Here is a 24065-nt window from a genome sequence, read left to right on the forward strand (position 1 = left end):
TTAAAAGCAGTTAATGTTAAAGTTAAAGTCAACCGTTTCCAACACACACACCTACAATTTACGGTTAACGGCTAACTTGTGACGTCATCTGATTAAATTAACTGGCGTCAGCTAACTAATTAACTTGACCCAAAGCTTGGCGTTGTTTGGTGGTAAGTCACGGTAGTCTAAATGGTTTTTAAAGCCATATATAACTCTAACTTATTATTAAGTAAACTTTAATATAATATCAAGTCATTAAAACAAGTATCAGTTTATATTCAGTAACTTCAACTAACGTGTTTTTTTTTTTGGCTAACTTACCTAGCTTAAATGAAAAGCACCACTCTGATTAGCATCTAACGTTTGGTTATTTTTAGATGATTTGAGGTCAGTTTAATGTGTGGGATATACAACAGAGTATCAACAAATACTTTAAAGTATGACAAAGTCACTCAAGTCATCCAGTTGAGTACAGCTTGCTAAACTCTGATTTCCAGTGGATGCTCGTCACAAAACTTACAATTCACTGAAAGACATTCATTCATTTCCCTTCCCCCCAAAGGATAGGTTCTTAGTTTTTCAGGTCTGGCTTAAAACAACAGTCAGGTATCTATATGAACACTGAAAGAGGTTTTCCTTGCTGTAATCATTCCTCCTGTTCATACTCGGTGTGTTTAAAGATCCCCTTCAGATGCACTTTCAATATGATGGGGGCCGAAATCCACAGTGTGTCCATACAATCATTCTGTGCAAAAATGCATTTTAAAAGTTTATCTGAAGCTTATATGAGGCTTCAGCAGTCTGAATTAATTATATCAGGCGGATACCTGCCACATTTACATTCTTCTTAGCATAAAATTCCCTCTTTGTGTTTCATCGGACAGTGTTTCCCTGTTGAGCTGCAGTGGAATCATAGTAACAAAAAGTGGGACTGTGGCACCAACAGACTGTAACGTTGAAAGATGACCACTTTATTTGACTAGTTTGACTTCAGATCAACTTTTTAATACGTTTATGCACAGAAGGAGGCTTTGTCCCCCTCATTTACATTGGAAGTGCATTGTGAAGGGATCTTCTAATGGCCAGTATGAACAGGAGGAATGATTAAGGTAAGAAAAACTTGTTTCAATGTTCATTTGGGCACCTGACTGTTGATTTGAGCCAAGATTTATATGTACAGCCAATCGTTTATCTTTACTGCACAACTACGCAGACCTTTATGACACAATGCTGAAACATAAAGATTTTTATAGCTAGATTTAGAACAAAAACATTTCAGTGGATTACAAGTTCAGGGGGCTATTAAATGTGAAAGCATATAGGACAAAAGCCTTGGAATTTAGCATACAATTTAACTTGAAACATGTGATTCAAGGGCAGTATTTTGATCAATTTTAGATCTTATTGATTCTGTAGGCTACCACACATTTTAATAATGAAGTTGTGCACATTTTTGCTGCAGAACATTATGTCAATAACGGTGGGTGAATCATAAAGCTGAAATCAGTTTGTGTGGGTTTATCCTCACTTTGGTGGAAAGAACACTGTTTAAAAATCTTAATCCACTTAACTGAAGATAGGCTATTTTGTGTTGTTTAGAGTAAAAGGACACCTTCACAGTATCCCAAAGTAAAGCAGGGTTTTGTATATCTCCTGAGAACAGAGAAGAGGGTTAGAGTGGTTGATAATTGACTGTTAACTTAAGATGTGTCAATGATTTGCCACTTTATATCTTAAACCTTTACCTCTTGACGAGCTTGCCCAACTAAGGGCAAGGTCTCATGCCGGAATCTGGCCTCGAAGCAAAAGTCATTAAAATCTGTCCCTGGTCATGTTTTACTCAGTTCATTGGATCTCACATTTCACAATGCGAGTCCCCTTATACTTATGGTCTTGTAGTCTTAAATAGTTATTGCAATGTCCAACAATTGATGATCTTTTCCTGCATAGTTAATAAAATGAGTAGGTTGCAGCATTTTATTGTAAAGCACTACCTGCATTAATTATGCACTGATCTGGAAAACCAATCGACACAAGAGCTTTACCATTGAGCTTGTAGAATTAATATTTAGGGCTGCAATTACAATTTCATTTAGCAGACACTTTTAAAAAAGCGACGTACATCTGAGAATTGAAATAACACAAGCAAGAATCTAGTCAGGAGAGAACAACGTGAATAAGTACCATAAAGCTAAGTTTGAGTCCAATAGGATTAATTAATGATTACTTTCATGGTTGGTTAATCTGCCAACTGTTTACTTGATTGTTGTGGTTTTGTCTTTAAAATGTGAGAAAATAATAACTAAATGCCTGTTATAATTTCAAACAGTCCAAGGTAACATTCACATTGCTTGCTTTATCCAACCAACAGCTAAAAACCTAAAAACATTCAGTTTACTATCTTATATGACAAAGAAGCTGGAACAGGTGAATATTTGGCATTTAAAAAAACAAAAAACTGAAACGATTAATCTATATATTTAAATAGTTGGTGATTTATTTTCTGTTGATCGATTAATCGACCAATCATTGCAGCTTCGTTAGTTTTACGATAATACATAATATTTGCATTGATGATATGGAATTTTACAGCCTTAATTAAAGGATAGATTCACAATTCAGGTCTGTCTGAAAATGATTATCAGGAGTCCAAATGAACACTGAAACATGTTTTTCTTGCTGTAATAATTCTTCCTGTTTGTACTGGCTATTAAAAGATCCCTTCATAATGCACTTTCAAAGTAAATGGGGAACAAAATCTGCGGTCCTCATTTTGTGCAAAAATGTATTCAAAGGTTTATCTGAAGCTAACATGAAAGGTCAACCATTCTTAGTACAATAACCCCTCTTTGTGTTTCCCTGTTGAGCTGCAGTGGAGGGATAGTAACAAAAAGAGGGACATTTGTACTAAAAATATTGTAACTTTTGGAAGGTATCCACTTTATTTGATATTTAACTCGAACAGTTGAACCCCCATATAAGCTGTAGATAAATATTTGAATAAATGTTTGTACAAAATGAGAACTGCAGATTTTGTCCCACATCGCTTACAGTTGCGGTCCAAGCAGGCATCTCCGGGTCTGAAAAGTGAAGCTGGTGCTGAAGTGCCTTACCTGCATTCTCTCTAATGGCCATCGGGGGGCGACTCCAATGGCTCCAAAAAGAAGTCTTTGTATAGAAGTCTTTGGGAAAATGACCCTACTTCTCACTTGATTTATTACCTCAGTAAATAGTTTCCTAATGAGTTTATGGCCTCAATTCGTATCAGGTCTTTTTCAATAAATCATGACATTCATTTTGTAAATTATGGTCCCATTTAGAGTAAAATAGACGATAAAGCAGGGTGTGCTTTAGGGCGTGGCTACCTTTGATTGACTAGTCTCTACCACAGCAGTGCGTGAGGTTCTGTAGTTGGACCCTGGGGAGATCCTCCTCAGCTCCACACTCTCATCCAAATATGTTCACTTCTCATCACTTGTGGCTCCAAAAAACCAAGATGGTGATGGTCAAAATGCCAAAGTCGAGAGTCGAGTTGTAGAAATTGTTGGAAACTTGATTGCCGTGACATAGGCTACATGTTCTTTATAAGTGTATGTAAACCTTTGACCACAACTGTACATTGAACACATTAAACCTGCAGTGCAGAACTTTTACATATAAATAAACATCCGTTACATTCAAGCCCTCACCAAACAAGTTCACACAATGCTGATTAAGCCTATCACAGCCAGATAAATCTCTCCGTATTTCACAATATAGAGTTTTTAATCTGGTGTCGAGTTTGACATTCCTGTGTTGGCCAGATGAATGCAAACTTCCAGTTAGCTCTGTGCTAACTTGAACTGGGATAAATACTTTAATCATGCAGTTCTTCTAGACTTTGCAAATGTTATCGGACCAAATGGATCAAATTCTGATAGTGAAACGAGTCATTTCGCAAGGGCTTTGAAAACTAATTATCCACCGTCTTACATTTGCAACAGGGGTGATGGAGTTGGCTCAGTTTCAATGTTCTTATGAGTGCTTGACTATTATTTTAATACAGACTTGAAAAATTGTGAACCTGACCTTTAAATAAGAATGTGAATTGTTAAATAACAAAGAATCAAAGAACGGGAAAGAAAGAAAAATCAGTTTAGTTACATCAATAAAACAGCAAAGTTGAACAATCTTGAATCAACTAAAGTGAATGTCCTCTAAAACCTGGCCTCCCACCCCCACCTGCATCACAACCCACATGTCTGTGTGTGGACTTCATACATTATTTAAAGAATTTTTGATGTGACACAATTAAGTTATGAAAGCTTGTGACCAGAAGGACACATTTATTTGCTTACATATGGAAAAGGGTACTTAAATATCACAATTTAGGCTACTGTTGTCTTTCATTATCTTGATTTTCATCTCAGCCATTCAATCATTTCATAGCATGTTGAAGAGGCTAACTATGGTATTTTATAGTCCAGTACAGTATAAATTAGCTGAACAACACATAGGCCATAGTTTATCCCTGTAATATTTACAGTAAAACTTCACCCTGTAGGATGACATATCTATCTACAGACTACCCTAACCCTAAAGACCAATAATTCATGAATTTAAAGTGACAACAGAGTGGTCTGGAGGGCAAAACAAGAGAGGAGGTGTGTGTCATGCACATACATGACACACAGTCCCTGTTCTGTGTCATCCTGTACATTTTTACATCAGTACCAACTGGCCAGAGAGCAGCTCTGCTCCCTGAACAAAACCTCTCTGTGTCAGTATGCAGCTGCAGCTTCCGAGATGCCCTACTCGGATACATGACCTAGTGTGGAGGGGCTTGGGACTTCAACCACAGAATAGGGGGGTCATGTTTTAGAGGACATTCATCTGACTTACCTGCAGTTTAGGATTTTAACCACACTCGAGAAATTTGTCCATTTACTTCCTCTGGTTTTTTGTCTTCATCGGCTTCAGTCCAGCAGTAACAGGGAGCTCTGGTACACGGTGTTTGTCTTGCCCTGTGTGTCCTCCCCCCCCTTCACTGCTTGGACTGTTCCATTTCGCATCTGAAAAATCAGATAGTTGGAGAAGAGTTCCTTCATGTCAGGGACTGCTGTAGCCACAGCACATAGAGTACTTTAGCTCCTGGATCACCTAAGGTAATATTTCTTATTAAGTTTTATTATTGTTAATCTTTTCTTGTTATTATTATCCTGTGACGTAGTCCTCAAAGGAGATTTCTCAGCCTCTGTGCAGCTGCCTCTTCCAAAATTGTTTTCTGTTCATAGATGAACAAGCATTTTTTGTGTTTACCTTTTAAAGACGACCCACATGCTTCACCATAACAACAGCATAATCTGAGTGAGGATAAATCTGAGTTAGGATATTTTTTATTTTCATCACCAACTCTTGATTTTGTACTATGTACATATATATATATGTATATATGTATATATATATATATGTGTGTGTGTGTATATGTATATATCTTTGTATCTGTCCTCATTGATATGTGGTTATACTTTCTTTTACAGATAAGCAAATGGATGAGAAAGAGCTGAGTGATCCCCTGAATAACGTATCACTGATTAAAGGTAACCCAGCTGTCTTTTTTTTTTTTTTCCTCTAAACTTGGACAGACAGAAAGGAGATGAATGACTCGGCATTGTTTTGCTCCTCAAATAGCTCTGACCCGACGCAGGTCTGCATATCTTACTAACTGACATTGTGAAGAGAGGGGGGAAAAAGCATGAGTCACACTTAAAATGAGTGTCTGGACCTATTAGGGCAGTTAAGTTGGCTTTAGAGCTCACAGTGCTGTAGATAGCCTTATTTTAGGGGCTGATTTCTCTAGTGTCAACAGCTTATTGAAGATGGAGTCTCTATGCACAGAGAGCACATCAGCTGACTAATCTGTGTTGACGCTGACATTTAGGGTGACTGATTAAAATAGGATGCACTGGATAATGCAATCGTAGTGCAATACAGAAAACAAAAAAAATCAACAGGGACATTCATGACTTGACAAAATGTACAGGATTATTCGTGAGTGAATCAATTTTTCATGATGAAACGAATTTGTTATGCTGCACCGCACAATATATAGGCAGCACAAAGCAAACAGTGTCCTCACGACAACAGTATCTCAGTCCTTGCTAAATGATATGGATATTTCTCAGTTTCAGTCACATATAGAACATTGTGTAGCTGTAAATTAATATCCGGGCAGTTTCATCAGCAGTTTTAAAGAGACTCATCGAAACTCTAGATGTTCAGTGCGAGCAGTGTTCACCCTCTGATTCAGTTTAAGAATGCTGTCACATTCATTTGGGAAGGAAACCGACAGCGGGGAAGATGGACCATCATGGCTATAGCCTTCAGCACTTGAGCTAAAAAAAGACTTTCTCCTACTTTTTTTTTTTTTTTCTGTCGTCACTTGAGGCAGTATGATGCTCAATAAGCCAACCAGTCTGAGGGGTGTTTTTACGCTCACACACACACACACACGCACAGGCTAATCCCATTATTATTTTGTCAGGTGTCATCCTGTGACACTAAGACATAATGGCTATAATGACTAATGTTACTAAAGATAACACGTCGGACGCCCTCATCTGGAATTTTCTCTTTCTCTTGTGCTCTTCCTCTCTCATACAAACTTGACACAGAAAACTTACAGGGAGCCCACTCACATTCTCATACTCACTCATTCATACTCATTCATATGCATGCATGAAGGAACACACAACCACGTACACACACATACTGGACTAAACACTGCCCGCCCGTCCTTTGTCTGGCACACAGCAGGGTGGTCATGTGCTTGAGCCAGAGGGTGCCACCAGCCTCCAGTAGTCGCTTTATAGCCTTTCATTTTAGTCACATTTATCTGTGCCACCTGATAGCACTGCTAATATTATGTGTGTGCATGTGCGTGTGTGTGTGTGTGGGGGGTGTGTGTGGGATTATACAGTATGTGTATGCAGCCATGTGCACCAGACACAATGAAATCACAGTTTTCACGACAAATGCAGCATTTCATGGCAGTCCTCTGATGTTTCCATTTATGGTGCACATGCTTGACCTGTTTTGACTCTTGTTTTTGCCTCTGCCAAATCCTCGGTCTGAGATGAGGTCATCTCTTTTCCTAGGCACAGTAGATTAGGGGATCAAGATATTCACCGGGTATTGCAAAGCCCAAGTATTTGTGGAGCTGTTTCCACCTCTGGGAAACACAACAGACCCTTGACAACCTTGGCTAGTGCATTCCCTTTGTGTATTGTTTACTGTAACTTACTGTTAACAACAAGCACTGTAGACGTGCCAAAGACTCGTACGGCGCTGTGGTAATGAACAATTTGGACTGAAAGCTTGGATAGAAAATGCAGAAAATGCAGTTGTTTCTATTTCTGGGTGAGCAATTAGTTTATGTAATAGGCCCATTTTAATATCTTGGGAAATCATTTAGTATGTCAGCCCTGGTTAAATATTTGGGACTCAAGCTGAATGAATGTGGCAGGACTTTGAGTTATCCTTCTATTTTTATGGTTTTGAATTGCCATCATTACCTCCTGGTGTGCTAGAATAGCTTCAGCTTTACTTTTCAACATCTCTGAGTCTGTACACATTACAATGACTTTGCAGGAAGATAAGAAATTCTACCCTTACAGCTAGTTACTCTCATTTTAATCATAGATCTTTTAATTTGGATAATAGTTGTTGTTCTGTGTTTCATTCTCAGATGACCTCACCAAGTCAAACATGGGATCATCTGGTGACTCAGAAAAAATTATCCAGCGTTTGAATGATGAACTTCAGGCAGCCCAGGAGCTAGCTAATACAGAGAAACACAAATGCATGGAGCTGCAAGGTAACAAATTATTTTTTAAATAAATATTTGATGTAAATAAACACCTGTCTTTCCACTTCATACACATGCACACACACACACACGTACAAAGAGATGACCACAAATGCATGAAATAAATGTCATTATATTTTGTAGGTATCCTGGAGGAAGAGAGAAAAGACAATAAACAACAAGCTGATGAATCTGCAAAACAGATAAAACTTCTTCAAGGTATATTTGTGTGTTGCTTGGAGCTGCCTGTTTTCCCTTGTGAGTTGGAGAGGTTTCTGTTTTTGTCATCTTAAGTAGCTGAAATGTACCACTAATTTAAATACAGGCCAGCTGCGGCAGCTCCAGGATGAAATGGGCATTCTCAGAGAGCAGATAGATGACTCCGGTTCACGCGATGAGTTACAAAGTTCACAAGATGAGGTGAAGTCACTGAGACGTGCCCTAGAGGCAGCTGCTGCTGAGCGGGACCATGACGTCAATGCTGTCCAGACTAACCTGGCAACTGTGTCGAAGGATCTGGACAAATGGCGTCAGACTGCCAACAAATATGAGCGTGAGATCGACAATCTACAGCGTGACCTTCAGCAGCAGAGCAAGCAGTGGCAGAAAACGGCAGAAATACAAGGTACTACGTGGTGCAAATACACATAATGATACAAAATATAATAATGATAGCTTGGAAAAAGGATGCTGTATGTGTCTGATACAATAAATGTAGTGATCATTTAATGAATTTAATGAAGGCAAATGAAAGGAAAAATTTGCTCAGAGAAAAAACGTGTGAGCTGGACAGTTTTATTAGTATAATACAACTCAAAAAACAACCAAATCTGCATAATAGAAACTTTATTGTGCAGTTTTGTAGTAGTATTGAACAGTTTTAAACTACAAATTTATATACTCAGATGTATACCAATTTGTCCAAGCCCGCAGAAAATGTACTGTAACACTTTTTATTAGAAAATTGTTTTGCTATGAATTTTCACTTTGTCTGTAAACCAATTAAAACACCATCTGCTGAGAGAATACAACGTTACATAAATGTTTTTTTTTTGTTGTTGTTTTTTTTCACAGCCAGTGAGCTGCAGTCCATGCAGGTGGAGTGTAATGGCCTTCAGAAGGAGTGTTCTGTACTGCGATCTGAAAAACAGGACATGGTGAATAAGCATCAGAAAGAAATGAGCAGTGTGCAAAGTGAGGGTGCTTCCCTCAGGGCTGAGAAGGAGGAACTCCTCAAGACTCACCAGAAAGTGTGCGCTGAGAAAGAGGGAGTGCTGCAGAAACAGCAGCAGCTGGAGAAGGACCTTGTCAGGTCAGTGCTCTCTAGCATTACCATGAGCTCACCTCAGTTTCACCCCCATCTCAGTGCTCCCTTTGTCTCATTTGCCTGACTTTTGCTGTACAGTACAAAACACATTTCTCTCCCTGTGATCCTCCACCTATTGAATACAGCGTTGTCTTTTTTCTGGTAGCTCGCGTGCCCAGAATGCTGAGCTGAGCAATAGCCTTAAAGCCCTAGAGAGATCCCAGCAGGAGTTAGAGAAGAGGCTGATGGCCCTGCAGCTCCAGCAGCAGCAAGATAGCAGCAAGCTGCAAACCCAACTGGATGAGGCAGACAGCCGCAGCAAGGCTCTGCAGAAAGAGGTATGCTTTCAAAACCCAGAAGACATCAACCTAATTCCACTTGGCCCATAATTGTCAAGTGTCTCAGAGGGAGTCATGACAGTTACCTGACAGTTGCATCCTGTCTACACTGAATTCCTTTCAGTCGCATTTTTCAAACATATTGGACTAACCAATCCAGCTGTCTACACTGGCCAAGTTAAGACTTGTGCTTTCATACATAAACAAAAACAAACCTGAGTCCATAGCAGCACTGTGGCAGAATGGATCCAGTGATCCACACTGCTGGAGGACTGCAGCTGCTGACATGCTGTTTATATGGCGAGTGTAGACAAGGTGTTACAGTATTTATGAAATTTCCTACAGGCTCTCTCAGCAAGGGGTAGATGGTCCCCTTTAAAAGCAAAGAAATTCACAGTTTTATTACACACTTCCATAAAATGAAATTAAATCCATTTTTGTGGCAGTTTCTGTGTGGATTCAACATATTAAAAAAATAACTGCTGGTACATTATTTTTATACAGGTGAAACAAAATTAAACAGAGAAAACAGCCTCACTTGTGTGAAAAGCTACTTCCTCAAAGATAAAGGCTAAATATACATTTAGAGAATATATAATTATAAATATAATACTATTATATTTAGACTACAGTAAATTGATTTGAAAAATGACACATCATTTAAAAAGGCAATTTCATCTGCCTTTTTAAGTGATGTTCAATCAATGCTGTATTCTGCTCTGTTTAACTGTACGCCTATTTATTTTTTGTTTCAATTAAAATTTTGGAGCATGCCTTGGTAAGGGTAATAATTTAATCAAAACTTGCCACTGCTGTTGGTCCATTTTCATGGTCCAGGCACATCTGTATTACATGGACCATTTGGCCACATCAATGATCAAGTATGCATAACCAATATATTTTGGTACTATGGTGTCTCTCCATTTGGAGTTCATCCTCTTCTATGCTTGTAGGAATTATTTAATACATGCATGACACTAACAAATCCAAATTTAAATCCCCAAATCGTGTTAAATCCTATTATGTTAATTGTTTTGACCATAAGCGACGGTGGGGAAATTGTTTAATTTGCATGCTACTAGAGCTAGAAGAAGTGGATGACTTTCTGATACCTCTAAGGAGAACCAAACAAGCTCTTGTGCAACAATTTTTTTTGCCAGTTAGAACTGATTTTCTACTCCTCTACTGAGAGGATTTAATAAATAAAGGCCCTCATCCTTTATCTGTCCATCTAAACCACTGGCTGCTTTTTCACTGGGTATGTATTATTATACTCTAGGCATTTATTTGCCTGTAATCATGACTTTATAGTGTAGCCTATCTTACAATCACTTCAAATGTGATTCAAATAATGTTTAATCTACAAATTTGACTATCCAACAGACAGCACCTCTTTGTAGTCATCTAATCCAAACTCTGTTTTCATTTGTTGTGGCCGTCAGAGACTGAGATTAACACCCGGAGGAAGGATGACTTCCCTACATTTGACAAGTGCTTTCTCTCATGTGCCTAATAGTGGGGCAAAGTATGTGATGAGAATTTTGGGCCAGTTTGGACTGATTTTCTATCTTGAGACAACTAATAAATACAGGCCCTGAACCTGTCATCCTCATTGATTTTCATTAATGGAGGACAAAGTGGCAGTCACTACAGCTTAATGTTAAAGCCAACGCAGAAGTGCCTTACTGGCTTCCTCTAATGGCTGTTAGATACCGATTTCAAGAAATCTACTACTGTATCGAAATGAAACTCCCAGCACAAAATTTAAATTACCCTTCAGTCCAAACTTGCTCAACTTGCTGGCGTACTACTGTGCGCTCTCTGGCAGATTTAGCAGGTTGGATGGGGATCATCCACCGCAGTGACTCTCACACAAGAGGAGCAGTGTTGAATAACTGAAAGCAGAGATGAAGTCATCCTTAACCACAAGTCATTCATCCCAAAGTGGTTTTGCCTTTCCAGTTACTGAGTGAAAGTGCCTTTATTGAGGATAGACTTCCCTCATTCTGATTGGCTAAGTATATAGAAATTCCGCAGTGCTCTGCTGTGCAGGAAAGACTGGTTAAGCCTGTGAAATTCTGTTGAAACCCTCACTAAACCTGTGAGTTACCATCCTGTAACATTCAACAGTAACCAGATCAGCAACCTTTTGTCTCAGTGTGCTCCTTTATCAGCCAAATTAACATTCTGTCGCCACTTTATCAGGAATACCTTTCTAATACTTCATGGCATGGATTCAACAGGGGGCTAGAAACATTCCTTAGAGATTCTGGTCTATGTTGACATGATAGCATCATGCTGCAAATCTCCCGTTCTACCACATCCCAAAGAGGTTCTGTTGGATTGAGATCTGGTGATTGTGGAGGCCACTGGAGTACACTGAACTCGTGACGTGTGATTTGTAACATGGCATTTTATCTTGCTGGACGTAGCCATTAAAAGATGGATAGACTGTGGCAATAAATGGATGCACATGGTCAGCAATAATACTCAGGTAGGTCATGGCATTTAAACCATGCTCAGTTGGTGTTAAGGGGTTTAATAAGAAAATATTTCCCCACCACCAGCAGCCTGAACAGTTGACATAAGGCAGGATGTATCCATGTTGCCAAATTCTGACCCTACAATGTACGTGTCGCAGCAGAAATCGAAATTTATCACACCAGGCATCATTTTCCCAATCTTCTGTTGTCCAGTGTTGGTGAGCCTGTTCCCACTGTAGCATCAGTTTCCTGTTCTTAGCTGACAGGAGCTGCAGCTGTAGCCCATCCTCCTCAAGGTTTGACGTGGTGTGTATTGAGAGAAGCTCATCTGCATAGCACTGTGGTAATGTGTAATTATTTAAGTTACTGTCACCATCCTGTCAGCTTAAACCAGTCTGGCTGGTCTCCTCTTTCATTAACAAGGTATTCATGCCCACATAACTGCTGCTCACTGGATGGTTTTGGTTTTTTCGCAGCATTCTCTGTAAACTTTAGAGACTGTATTGCATGACAATCCCAGATCAGCAGTTTCTGAGATACTCAGAACCAACCATTCCACAGTCAAAGTCACTTAGATGACATTTCTTTCCTGTTCTGATGACAGCTGAAGGTCTTGACTATATTTGCTTTCATGCATTGAGTTGCTGCCACATGATTGGCTGATTAACAAGCGGTGTACATACTAATAATAAAACAATAAAATGGCTGCTGTGTGTACACTGAAAATACATTTAAGTGAAGTAATTTTTCTTGTGATTACATTAAATAAAAAATTCTAATTTGCTTTATTCAGTACGAGGAAGCTAAGACGGAGTTGTCTGACCTGAAGGAAAAATACGAGAAGACTGAGCAGGAAAAGCAGTTGCTCACAGTTGAACTTGAGGAGTGCAAAGCCAACATGAAGGACATAGAGGAGAAAGGGACAAAGGTGAGTACTGATCCAGCTTACGCTGTCTTAACTTACATTTAAAGAGGTGCATAAAGTGTAGAAATTATGATCTGTAATTAAGTTAAAAACAGCATTATGGCTATAATTTGCATAAGAAGCAAACATCTTCAGTTGTTTTGGGTTTGGGAGCATGAGCTTTGCTTCAAATTTTGCAACAACAGAACATTAAACATGTTTTAATTTTGTGAAATGTCTCTAGGCACATAAGTGAATCTTTTGTACGATTCACAATATTGCTTTTTTTAATCTCAGCACACCTGCTCCCCTCTACTCATCCACCTTATTTTACAGTTGCTTTTAGACATTGACAGCCATGTGTGACTTTGAGATTTGTATAAACACCAGTTACAAACACAGACTACTGACTAAGGGGTCTATTAATAAAGCTACGCCCAACTAAAGTATGTCCCATTGCAGTTGATTACAATAATATCCCTTCCCTTCTGTAGACTTCCCTATTGCTGCCTGTTCAAGCCATAGTCATCGGCCTTATCCTGGCTTTGCTGTATTGGTGCTTCGGCGCATTGTGGTAGTAAGGTACACATTATTCCTGTCAAGTCGGCCTACATCTTTCATTCCCATCAGTGTCTTTTAGATCATTGCATGACATAATCAGGCTTTCCTCATTCCCCAGAATGCCTTCCTTTGGGGAAACTCCAGAAATTGATGCCTCAGAAACCTAACCTTTCTAATCATACAGTTCCAACATCTGACATCTGTTTGTCTTGTCTGGATGGCTAATGCTTAACAACTGTTTCTCTCAGTGGGCTTGAATGGGCTTATCTTTATCTTAAAGAGCTGTTTTTAACTCACATTCTCTGTGCACTGCATTGGTCTTAATGACAAGCTCCCTCTGTCAAAGCTTTGGCGATCCTTGGACGGGCGTTTTCATGAGGTGATGCTAATGTTTCCATTTCTGTGTCACCATTTGTTTCAGAAACCGTGGATGATCTGGGGGCCTGCGGTCGCTGTGGCTCTAACAGCTGTGACTGCTGCTGTGCTCTTCAGGACCTGAGGGCAACTTGCTCAAACACACGCACACACACACACACTAGTGAATCCATATTTGTCATCAGAAAAACTTGCCCCCGTATCATATCTGCACTATTAATTAGGAGGGCTCATACTTAACCCTGTTTAATTTTTAAGATGCTCTATTTTAGATGGCAGAGATGTTAATAAAAGAATGTTGGTTTTGTGTGCAAATGATTAAGTTTGTTTGTATGTCCTTTATTTGAAGGAATCCAGTTGGGTCCATTTTTTTCCTCCAGTTTACTATTTTGAGTTATAGGATTGTCTATTAATGAATGTAAAGATACTCTGCACACTTAGGTAAAGTTTATTTATATAGCACCTTCCACAGACACCAGTCACAAAGTGCTTCACAGGCACAAAAAAATTAAAGATAAACAACAAATAAAACACATAACTAATTCTAAATATATTGGATTTCATTTTAGATGGATTGCCTGAAGTTCAAACCTTCCTAAATGTAACTCATCTATGTAATTGTCCAAATAATAAATATTGTCACAGTAACGCAGCCCCTAACTGAGTGCATGATGAACGCCCTAGATAGATAAAAATACATCAGTGGCTGTTTGTGGTGGATACCACTTAGTAACGTCCAGTTAGTGTAAGCAACATCTATGTGAAAATGGCTAGAGGCCTGTTCAGCACATTTTGGGCAAAGCTATTTCAGAGTTTAGCTGATCGTTTTTCTATCCAGTGTCGTCCTGAAATCTATTTTTGATTTATGATGATTAAAGTGATACAGCAGCACCTGATATATGTAAACTTTAGCAAAATCTAGTTCAGGATTATAATTATCCAACTCCTGTGTATGTGTTTTGACTTCTGCTTTCCATTTAAGATACAGTTGCTTAAAGGTAATGATGACAAAATATTACATTTATGTAGGACAACTCATGTCTGCACCAGCTACTGTTTGTCGTATGACTTTATCAGATTCAGTTGACATCCTGGCATCACCCATTCACTGTTTCCTAAAAAACAGGAAGATAAAACAAAGAACAAGAAATATCAGTGTTACGCACATCATTATTGTGCCAATAAAAACACAAGTTAATGTTAGTCATGGCAATCAACCGTATACATGAGTCACTTACTAAAGGGAATCCTGTGACATATGAAATCACAATATTATGAAGCAGTTCAGTAACATGTCCTGTTTTTTTTAAACTGATGCAACACTAATCTCAACTTGCTCACTGTAAACTGTACATAAACCCAAAACCTAAATTTGGTATTCATTCAAGTTTTTTGTCAGTTAAATGTTTGCATGCATTTAACATTACATGATCTGTGGAACATCTACAATGTTATCATAGAGTAGCTCTATTGATTTGCTGTGTTTATGATCATTTTGAGTTTGTAAATAAGTACAAAATCTATGTATTTTGTAAAGAGATGGAAAGGTATAGTTTCTTGGGTTTAAAGTTTATGAATAACTAACTGCTTTACAATGTATGAGTGACTTCAATTAAAGCTCTTAACCTCATTATTGTACCTTTTATAGTCATTGCGTAAGCACCGGCCACAAAGCTTTATCGAGATGAGCTCAGATCTCCTGCAAGATTTAGTTTCCTCTGAAACCTTTACATCCTATTGAGCTCATTGCAACCCTGTAGAGCAACACATAAATATCTGAGTTTCTTTTTTTTTTTTTTCTTGTGTGTATTGCCCACTTGTATAATGATAAGTGAACTTCCTTTACCAAAAGATATTGTAGGTTAGATCCTCTGATATCACTTGTTCAAGCCCTGTTCTAATAGCACCGCTGTATTGCAGGTGGCATGTAAAGCACCTGGTTGACGCTGACAGCAGGAAGTACAGAATGTTTTCCTCAGAGAGCGAGGTTTTCTCAGGTGAACACAGCACGCACGTCAGCTGGCCAACAATGCACCACGGAAAAAAGACAGGACACACAGTATACACAGTGATACAGTGAACACCTGCACTGTGCCTGCGGTTTGACCTGTATGATTGAATGACTGTGTTTGAGATGGGTCACAGTATAATGACCAGGAAATAATAATTATCATCTGGCATGTGAGACTGGACAACTTGCACATGGTTTTAGAGTTTTTGAGCAAGAGAAGTTCAGGCCGGTTCCACAAATTCAAAAGGGGAACATTTCAGAACATTTAGTTTACATGGAAGACATGTCCTGTTATAATGGATACAGTGTTCTCTGTCTCAGCAGCCAAGCCTCTCCTATAAATCTCGCTAGAACAAAAACAAAAATCTCCATATTAAAATGCCAACTCAACATACCAGGTTTAGACAGCCAGAACAAATCAAGATTTTTTCATTTGGATCTTTTTAGACAAACAATTCCTCAAATCATTGTACAATGACACCAAGATCACAAAAAACAAACGTTGCTCTTCAGGAATACCTTTATATCTGCCCACTTCAGTTGCTAGTGGTAAAGTACCAGTTCTTAACTAAGCACACAGAGACCTTTGCCTTATCTGTAGTTTTCATTTTTTATATGGTTCTGTATAGTAATCGTCTTTGGTTTGAATGTAGTTTCTAAACTTTGGCTCAGAAATCTTACAAATGCACTCATCTGCTCCAAAAGAAATACCCTAAACGTTTACATATACTATATACTGTACATCTTGTCATAGACATAGGATCCAGCCATTGTTGGTACACAGAGGGAATAACACCTGATTCTTGTAGACCTTTAGAGTTTAATCATTGTTAATTTTAAAATTTTGTAATCAATTTCCAGGGGTTTTAATATCAACTGTGCACCAATTATATATTTTTATCTAATGTTTTGTAAGAGATAACTGCCTCTTGCCATTGCAAAACTTCTCAGAGGGAGCGAGTTTACATAATCATTGCATTGTTTAAACCAGTACTTACTTTTTCAATAATCAGCAATATCACGCCTTTAAAGATGTTAAAGGAGCATTTCACTGATTTTTAAGCATGAAGGTCATCAGATTTACTACTCATTTTCTGAGTTGTGTAATATCTTCTGTGGAATCAGGGTTATCAGCCTTCTGCTAGACCACACATTTACAACAGGAAGCTTGCATTGAAAACAGGAAGTGTTGGGTTTTCAAGAAGTGGGCATTTAGTAGGCAGAGAGAGTCTGATGAATGATGCCGTTGGGTTGAGTAATGGGAACTGGAGGATACAGTGTTTTTGGAGCTTGACTCATACTAGGAGCTTTAAGTCTGCCTTTTTGATTTTGACCATTCTTCTTTTGATCTAAGTACTAGTAAATTGCTGGAGTGGTCCCTTTAAGGGGGAGCAGATGTGATATAATATCACATAAACACAGTTTGATCATCTGCTGTGGTGACCTGAACCTCTGCAGGAAGATTACAGGGCTAAATGCTCAGTGCAGCCGCACCCTTCAAGCATGCAGACCACACTGATGGCAAGTCTGTGAGCAAAGATGCAGTGTATTTCTCAACAGGATGACAAGTCTGTTGCTAAATTTCAGATTTCACAATGTCCCATAAGTCACAGCTCCAGAGGAAATCACTGACCCTTGAGTGGATGAACAGTTTGACATGATGCACCTGATCCACATTTTTGTGTTGCTACATTGGCTGTGTCATTTCCTCTGTGCAGGCTTTGCTGTGTCAAGGATACAATGTGACGACCAGGATGACGTGACGTGAGGTTCTAGCCCAGACAACCTAGAGAATAAAATGTGTGTGTAACGGTTGATGCAGAACAGATTGAGGACAGTCCTTTCGTCCTATATAAACCGAAATATGAGAATAATTCCCACGCAAGGGGAGCCTCTCTGCGGAGTTGCTGTGTCCATTTGTTCTGCTCTAGTTTGTATGTAGGTCATCTGTAGTGGTCCAGAGATGCAGCAGAATGGCAGCACTACACTGCATGAGATGGTATTTTGCAGGATAATATTGGGCTTCAAACAGCTCTAATTTAATGCAATGTAATTATGTGTATATCTGTAATAATTAAACCCATTTCTCAAATCACAACACTGTAAATAGCTGAGACCTTTTCTGCAGTCCTGATCCAAATGTTATGAGAAATGTAACTTATTATCTGCTTCTCATAGTTGTGATACACCACATGTTTTTATGTCTCCCAGGCCAGCATATGCAGAAAAAAAAACACTGCATGGACCTTTAAATAACAGCAGTCATTTTGATTTTCACACCATCCCAGAGATCTATCAAGTCTAAATCACCTCTGGAGGGCAGTGTGTTTGTGAGATGAGGCTCTCTTGGTTCATCAGCTTTGATTCTTCCCTTCAGTCAAGGAAATCCCTTCAAAGTGCCTGTGAAAAAAGGATCTGAGGCAGAAGTCAAAGTCTGTGGTCCACAGCTGGATCAGAAGTCTGTACACCAAATCCCTCAGTAAGCTTCACTATAAGCTGATGCAGAAGTGATGACGCCCTACAGTCTGTGGATGCCATGACACCCCTCAGATCTTCACTGCTGACTGCAGGAGTCAGGGGACACGCCACAGCTTGTCTCTCTCATGACACCCAGTGGTAAGTTTTGTACTTGAAGCTTGAGCTCCAGAACAGATGTGGATGTGTGTTAAAGTTGTCTGATTTAGCCTGAGATTTTTGAACAAACCAATAGTGGATATAGAAAACACATTCGGTGCTTTACTTAAGTCTCCTTTGGTGAGAAATATGTTTTTCTTCTTGTTCCTACAGTTGAATGTTTGAGCTTCACCGTGCAGAGTTTGACACTAGAAGGTTGTTTTCACATCCATCCGCTGAAAGTGGAAAGTTTCTCTGAGCTCATTGAAAGTTCATGGGACTATGACCATGATTTGTGACATCACAAATAGTTTGGAAGCCAATCCTGGTCCAGTATTCAATTTACACAAGTGTGATATGGAAACTTGAAGCCTGCAGTGCGTAAACACTGAGAATGGATTTTACAGTGAAGTAGGAGACATCTTGTGTCCAAGAGTTAAACTTTTGAGATTAAATATGTTTGCATATTTCTAGATTCTAGAATTTTTAATGAGGGAAAAGGACCAGATGTCATTTTAGGGATTTTAACAAGATAATTTGACTTTTTTGTGGAAAAACTACAGACACAAATTATTATTCAAAGTAGAGTATTTTACATACATTTGACAAACATGTCAGGAAGGGATGTTTAAAGTCAGACTGTGAAACATGCTGTACACTGCCTGAACTCAGTCAGAAGCAAAATCTGGCTTGTGCGTTCACTTTAAAAGATTGACCGAATGATGTAGCGGCCCAGTTTTCCCCAATGATGAGTAATAATCAATGAGTTTATCCAGAGCAAACATAATCTGCCGGAACTAACTGCACTCCACAGGGACACTTCTTTGTTTTTCATTTCAGAAATATAAGCTACTATTGGTATTTATGCTCTTAACGCATCAACAATACTAAAGATACAACTAAAGTATCTGCATGCTGTAAAACAAATCAACAGAATCGCAGCGGTCACATGTGCCTGCCTGTGACAGAAGAAACGAGGAGGAAAAAGTCATCTGAAAAGTAAATTTTTACATATTTGAAAAGACATTTTGTGGGATAGAAAGATGTTTTAAATAGTTTATCTGTGCACAAGTTGTATGTGTAGGTTACAGACTTTCATTGTTTGTAAAATAGCTTAATATAGATGCACATTGCATCATTTTATCATCAGTTCTTTTGTGTACTTCTCTTGTCACGTGTTATTTTTTTAAAAACTATTATTTCTCATCATCAACAAAACATTGTATGGATGCAGGATTCTGACTTTTCCCCTTCCTTCGACATTTCATGCTCTTGATATTGCATGAGTGTAATCTGTATTCGAGTATCATGTTTTTGTTTTTTTTAGGTGAGCTATGGCAGCTGATCTGGATGTTGTGAACCTGTTTATCATTGCTGGGGGAACACTGGCTATTCCCATCCTGGCCTTTGTCGCTTCCTTCTTTCTCTGGCCCTCAGCACTCATTAAAGTGTATTACTGGTGAGGTTGATAACTATGTTGTCCTCTGCTTCACTTCATATTTCAATACCTGGTGTTAATTCCCCCTGGACTTCCAGAGGGAATTAACACCACCATAAACACCTTCCAGATGTGCCAGAAATAACCTTTCTACCACAATGATTGCAAAACATGCTTCCAATCAAAATAAATGTCATTTGTCATTCTGAAATTACAGATATGTAATTTCTGAAAACGTTTTTAACTCATTCATATCAAGTTTTCATTCATTTTCCTCTCAAGTACCTTAAAGGTTGGAAAAATATCTCTATATCAGCATGTTTATCTTATTCCACACTGTCTCTCAGGCTCCATTGAAGCTAGAGGATGTTAACATTGAGTTAGATAATCAAACCCAAGACTCTATGTTGCTTATGGCTGTTCAATTCCTTAAAAATAGAAAAATTGCAGATGTCTTGTGTACTTAAATACCCAAAACTCAGCCTGACAAATTTTTTATCCACTAGAATTTAAAATATAATTGTTTGGCTGCACAGTGTGGCTGAAACAGTAAATGTGACCTTTATGAACATATACTGTGAGAAACTGCATGTCAGATCAAGTCAGTTTATTTAAATAACCCAAAATCAATTAGTCTTTATGTATCCAAGCAAAATTTGCATCCAAGTCCATTATCACTTTGCCTAAATTTGAATTCCAGTGCAGTCATGTCTGTGTGTGTATGTGAGCTCAGATGTACGTGCTCCTCAACAGGTACTGGAGGAGGACTCTAGGCCTGCAGGTGCGTTATGCAGACTGCGGTGGCTATCGCTTCTGTTACTCCTACAGAGGAAAGCCTGGGATGAGACCCTCCATTTTAATGCTGCATGGCTTCTCTACTCACAAAGACACCTGGCTCACTGTTGTCAAGGTCAGGGGATCCGCAACATAACACATCACAGTTTCTGGCTATGAACTCGTGAGAAAAGCACTCGGCTGATTTCATTTAAAAAGAAAGAAATGAGTATCAAACTTTAGATTTGCCATTTTTTAAGAAGCAGTGGCAGCAAACATAACTAGATCACAGGCTGTTAAATCTTAATAATAATGTAAAACATGGTCATTTAAGTACTTGAAGCATTTTGAAGAATTTTGAGGACAGACAATATGGAAGCACAGAAGGGCCATAAGGATTTGAATCTTACAAACACCTAATTGAGGAATTTACATACCTCTAATTTAAATACCATTGAACTTGTAGCATTGAAATATAAATGTATGTGGTTTGTATTTCCCTCTTTGACATGTGCGGGTCATTTCAAAAGTGCAGTTTGCAAAACCAGATTTTAAGGCTTTTGTTTGTTTGTTTTCAAATTCAGCAGGTTATTTTTGGATCTAAAAATTCAACTCAGGTCAAAAAAAATTCAAGTTACTCAAGTTGAATCAATGAAATACAGGATGAGAAATTCAACATCTGGACTGCCAAGCAATTGATCAAATCTCTGGCCAATCAGGCTACTTTCTGTCAGTCACATGATGAAAGATCGGACACTTGAATTTTCTGTCTGTATTTATATCCCCCACCCAAAAAAAATCTACTTTTTGAAATTGCTACAACTTGAAATGACCTATACTTCACTACTATAAAGTCAGTGATGTTTAAATTTCAACATGAAGTAGCAGTGATTACATTTTACAATAAGGTGTTCAGTTCAAATTATTTCGACCTTTCTTTGCCTCCAAACATACATAAATGGTTTTAAGCTGTACTTTCTGTCCTCTATTCCTCCAGTATTTACCAAAACATCTGCACATCGTGTGCGTGGATATGCCCGGCCATGAAGGAACAACACGCACCAACAGGGAGGATTATTCCATTCAGGGGCAGGTCAGAAGGATCCATCAGGTACACTAAAGACAGAGCTACTGTATAAAATGAATGGATGTACAGTGTTCGTCAGCTGCCTAAATCATTCCACTGAAAATCTGTTTTTTGTACCTCGTTCTTTTCAGTTTGTGGAAACCATTCGCTTAAACAGGAAACCTTTCCATCTGGTTGGAACCTCCATGGGGGGAAACGTAGCGGGGGTTTACGCAGCCTGCTATCCCTCAGAAATCTGTAGCATGACTCTCATTTGTCCAGACGGTCAGTTATTCTGTGTGTGTGTGTGTTTTAAGTCTGACAAAGAAAGTGCAAAGAAATGCATACTTAACATGGGGTTTCTGACATTTGATTTAATATGATTTGATTTCATTTGTGTTTAAAGGTTGTCATAAAGTACTGATTATAAATGATTAAGAATCACAAGACATGACCATAATAGAACACACACACATATTTATTTCACTTCACCTTTATAGCTTCAATTTTTTTGTGTGTCTATTTATGATTCCAAACAAAATGTGAGTGTCAGTTTCTAATCAGGAAACGCTGATTTTGTCCTGCAGGTATAAGACACCCAAGTGAGACCAAATTTGACAATCATCTGCAGGACTTGGAGCACAGCAATTACACATTAAACATCCCGCTGATTCCTACCACACCCGAGGAGATGGAGGACATGTTCAAACTTTGTTCCCATGTCCGCTTTAAAATCCCTCAGCAGGTCAGGTCCGCACTTGAAAATGAAGGCGTCATTCATTTCACTTTATGTGCTCTCAGAAAGGATGACAATCAGAAAAAAATTGTGGGTGTTCATACATGTGCTGTCATTGTTTAGATTCTCCAAGGATTGGTAGATGTCCGGGAGCCTCACAACACATTTTACCAAGAGGGTTAGTTCGCCTGAATTTCCTGTGTAACAGTATAGTATACAGTATATGTTGCATGAAACACCGACCAGTCATTTTCTTTCTTTTTTCAAATAGTATTCATGGAGATTGTTGATGAGACTTCAAGATACGCCTTACAGGAACACTTACATCTGATCACTGCACCTCTACAAGTGTTATGGGGCAAACAAGACCAGGTAAAGTATGATGTTTCACTAACGCTGTGACTCAGCAAAGCCTACATTAGTACACAATCTGGCAGCTTTTGGTTATAAACTAATCCTGAAATTCCTGTGTACCAACTTGTATCCTGAAGGTGGTGGCTCATGTCTCTTGCTGCTCTGTTAGTGTCTGAGTAAGAATCTGTAGGGAAATGGCAGTCACATATCTACAAAGACACAATAATTATAGAGCTGAAATGATGGTTTGATTAATCACCATTTTGATAATCGATTAATTGTTTAAGTCATTTTTCAAGCAAATATGCCAAACATTGCCTGGTTCCAGCTTCTCAATTGTGAGGATTTGCAGCATGAAGACATTGAGTGGTGGAATGTAACTAAGTACATTTACTCAAGCACTGTACTCAAGTACAATTTTTAGGTAATTGTACTTCACTTGAATATTTCCATTTTGTGCTACTTTATACTTCTACTCCACTATATTTCAGAGGGAAATATTTTACTAGTTACTTTTCAGATCAGTATCATATATCTTATACATAAAACATATGATCAGACAGACTATCCAACAGTATAAGGTCTTAAAATGTGTTCTCCATTGACAACATTAATATTCTGCTTACATGTACACATCTGTTAACCAGTTTTAATATTCAAATAAAATATATATGATGATAAATATAACATTCTAAAGTGGGCCATTTTGCATAATTGGTACTTGTATTTTTGGCACTTTAAGTGCATTTTGCTGACTGTTTACTTTTACAGGACTTTCACTTGTAATTGAGTATTTTTTGAATTGCAGTATTGCTACTTTTACTTAAGTAAAAGATCTGAGCACCTCTTCCGCCACTGAAGACATTGATGACATTAGGCTTTAAGTAATCTATAGATATCTATTTTCCAAAGGAGTGAGTGATAAATCAAGAAAATAAGTGATTAGTTGATAACAAAAATATTTGTTAGTTACAGCCCTACATAAATGTCCCATATTTCTTCCAGGTGGTGGATGTCTCTGGAGCTTCAGTCATTGCAGAGATGTTGCCTGGATGCAGGGTGGACTTGCTGGAGAATTGCGGCCACTCAGTGGTGATGGAGAGGCCTTGTCGGACAGCCAAACTCATCCTGGAGTTCATCATTTTGCAGCAAGAAGCCAGGGGAGGCACAAAGAAATCTTCCTGAACCAAAGACTTTTAATAATTTCCTTCTATTGTAATGCTGCACGTGTTCCTTGTACGTGACATGCATGTAGACCGATGTCCACACTTCAAAATT

The 24065-nt window shown here is 38.5% G+C and overlaps 1 protein-coding gene across 1 annotated transcript; it reads left to right on the forward strand.

Annotated features, from left to right (window-relative positions):
- The first annotated feature begins 55 nt into the window (after window positions 1-55).
- LOC122982276 lies at window positions 56-23987 on the forward strand. The gene is made up of 20 exons (XM_044351462.1): window positions 56-152; window positions 4942-5126; window positions 5502-5561; window positions 7709-7837; window positions 7973-8047; window positions 8154-8453; window positions 8903-9140; window positions 9301-9472; window positions 12749-12883; window positions 13354-13436; window positions 18184-18268; window positions 18377-18422; window positions 19752-19878; window positions 20611-20767; window positions 21629-21742; window positions 21850-21982; window positions 22285-22442; window positions 22557-22611; window positions 22705-22805; window positions 23793-23987. The coding sequence occupies exons 3-20, from the start codon at window positions 5510-5512 to the stop codon at window positions 23970-23972; spliced, it is 2340 nt and encodes a 779-aa protein (XP_044207397.1). The 5' UTR covers window positions 56-152; window positions 4942-5126; window positions 5502-5509; the 3' UTR covers window positions 23973-23987.
- The last annotated feature ends 78 nt before the right edge of the window (window positions 23988-24065 follow it).

This window comes from Thunnus albacares, chromosome 5 (genome assembly GCF_914725855.1).
Source record: "Thunnus albacares chromosome 5, fThuAlb1.1, whole genome shotgun sequence".
Classification (NCBI taxonomy): domain Eukaryota; kingdom Metazoa; phylum Chordata; class Actinopteri; order Scombriformes; family Scombridae; genus Thunnus; species Thunnus albacares.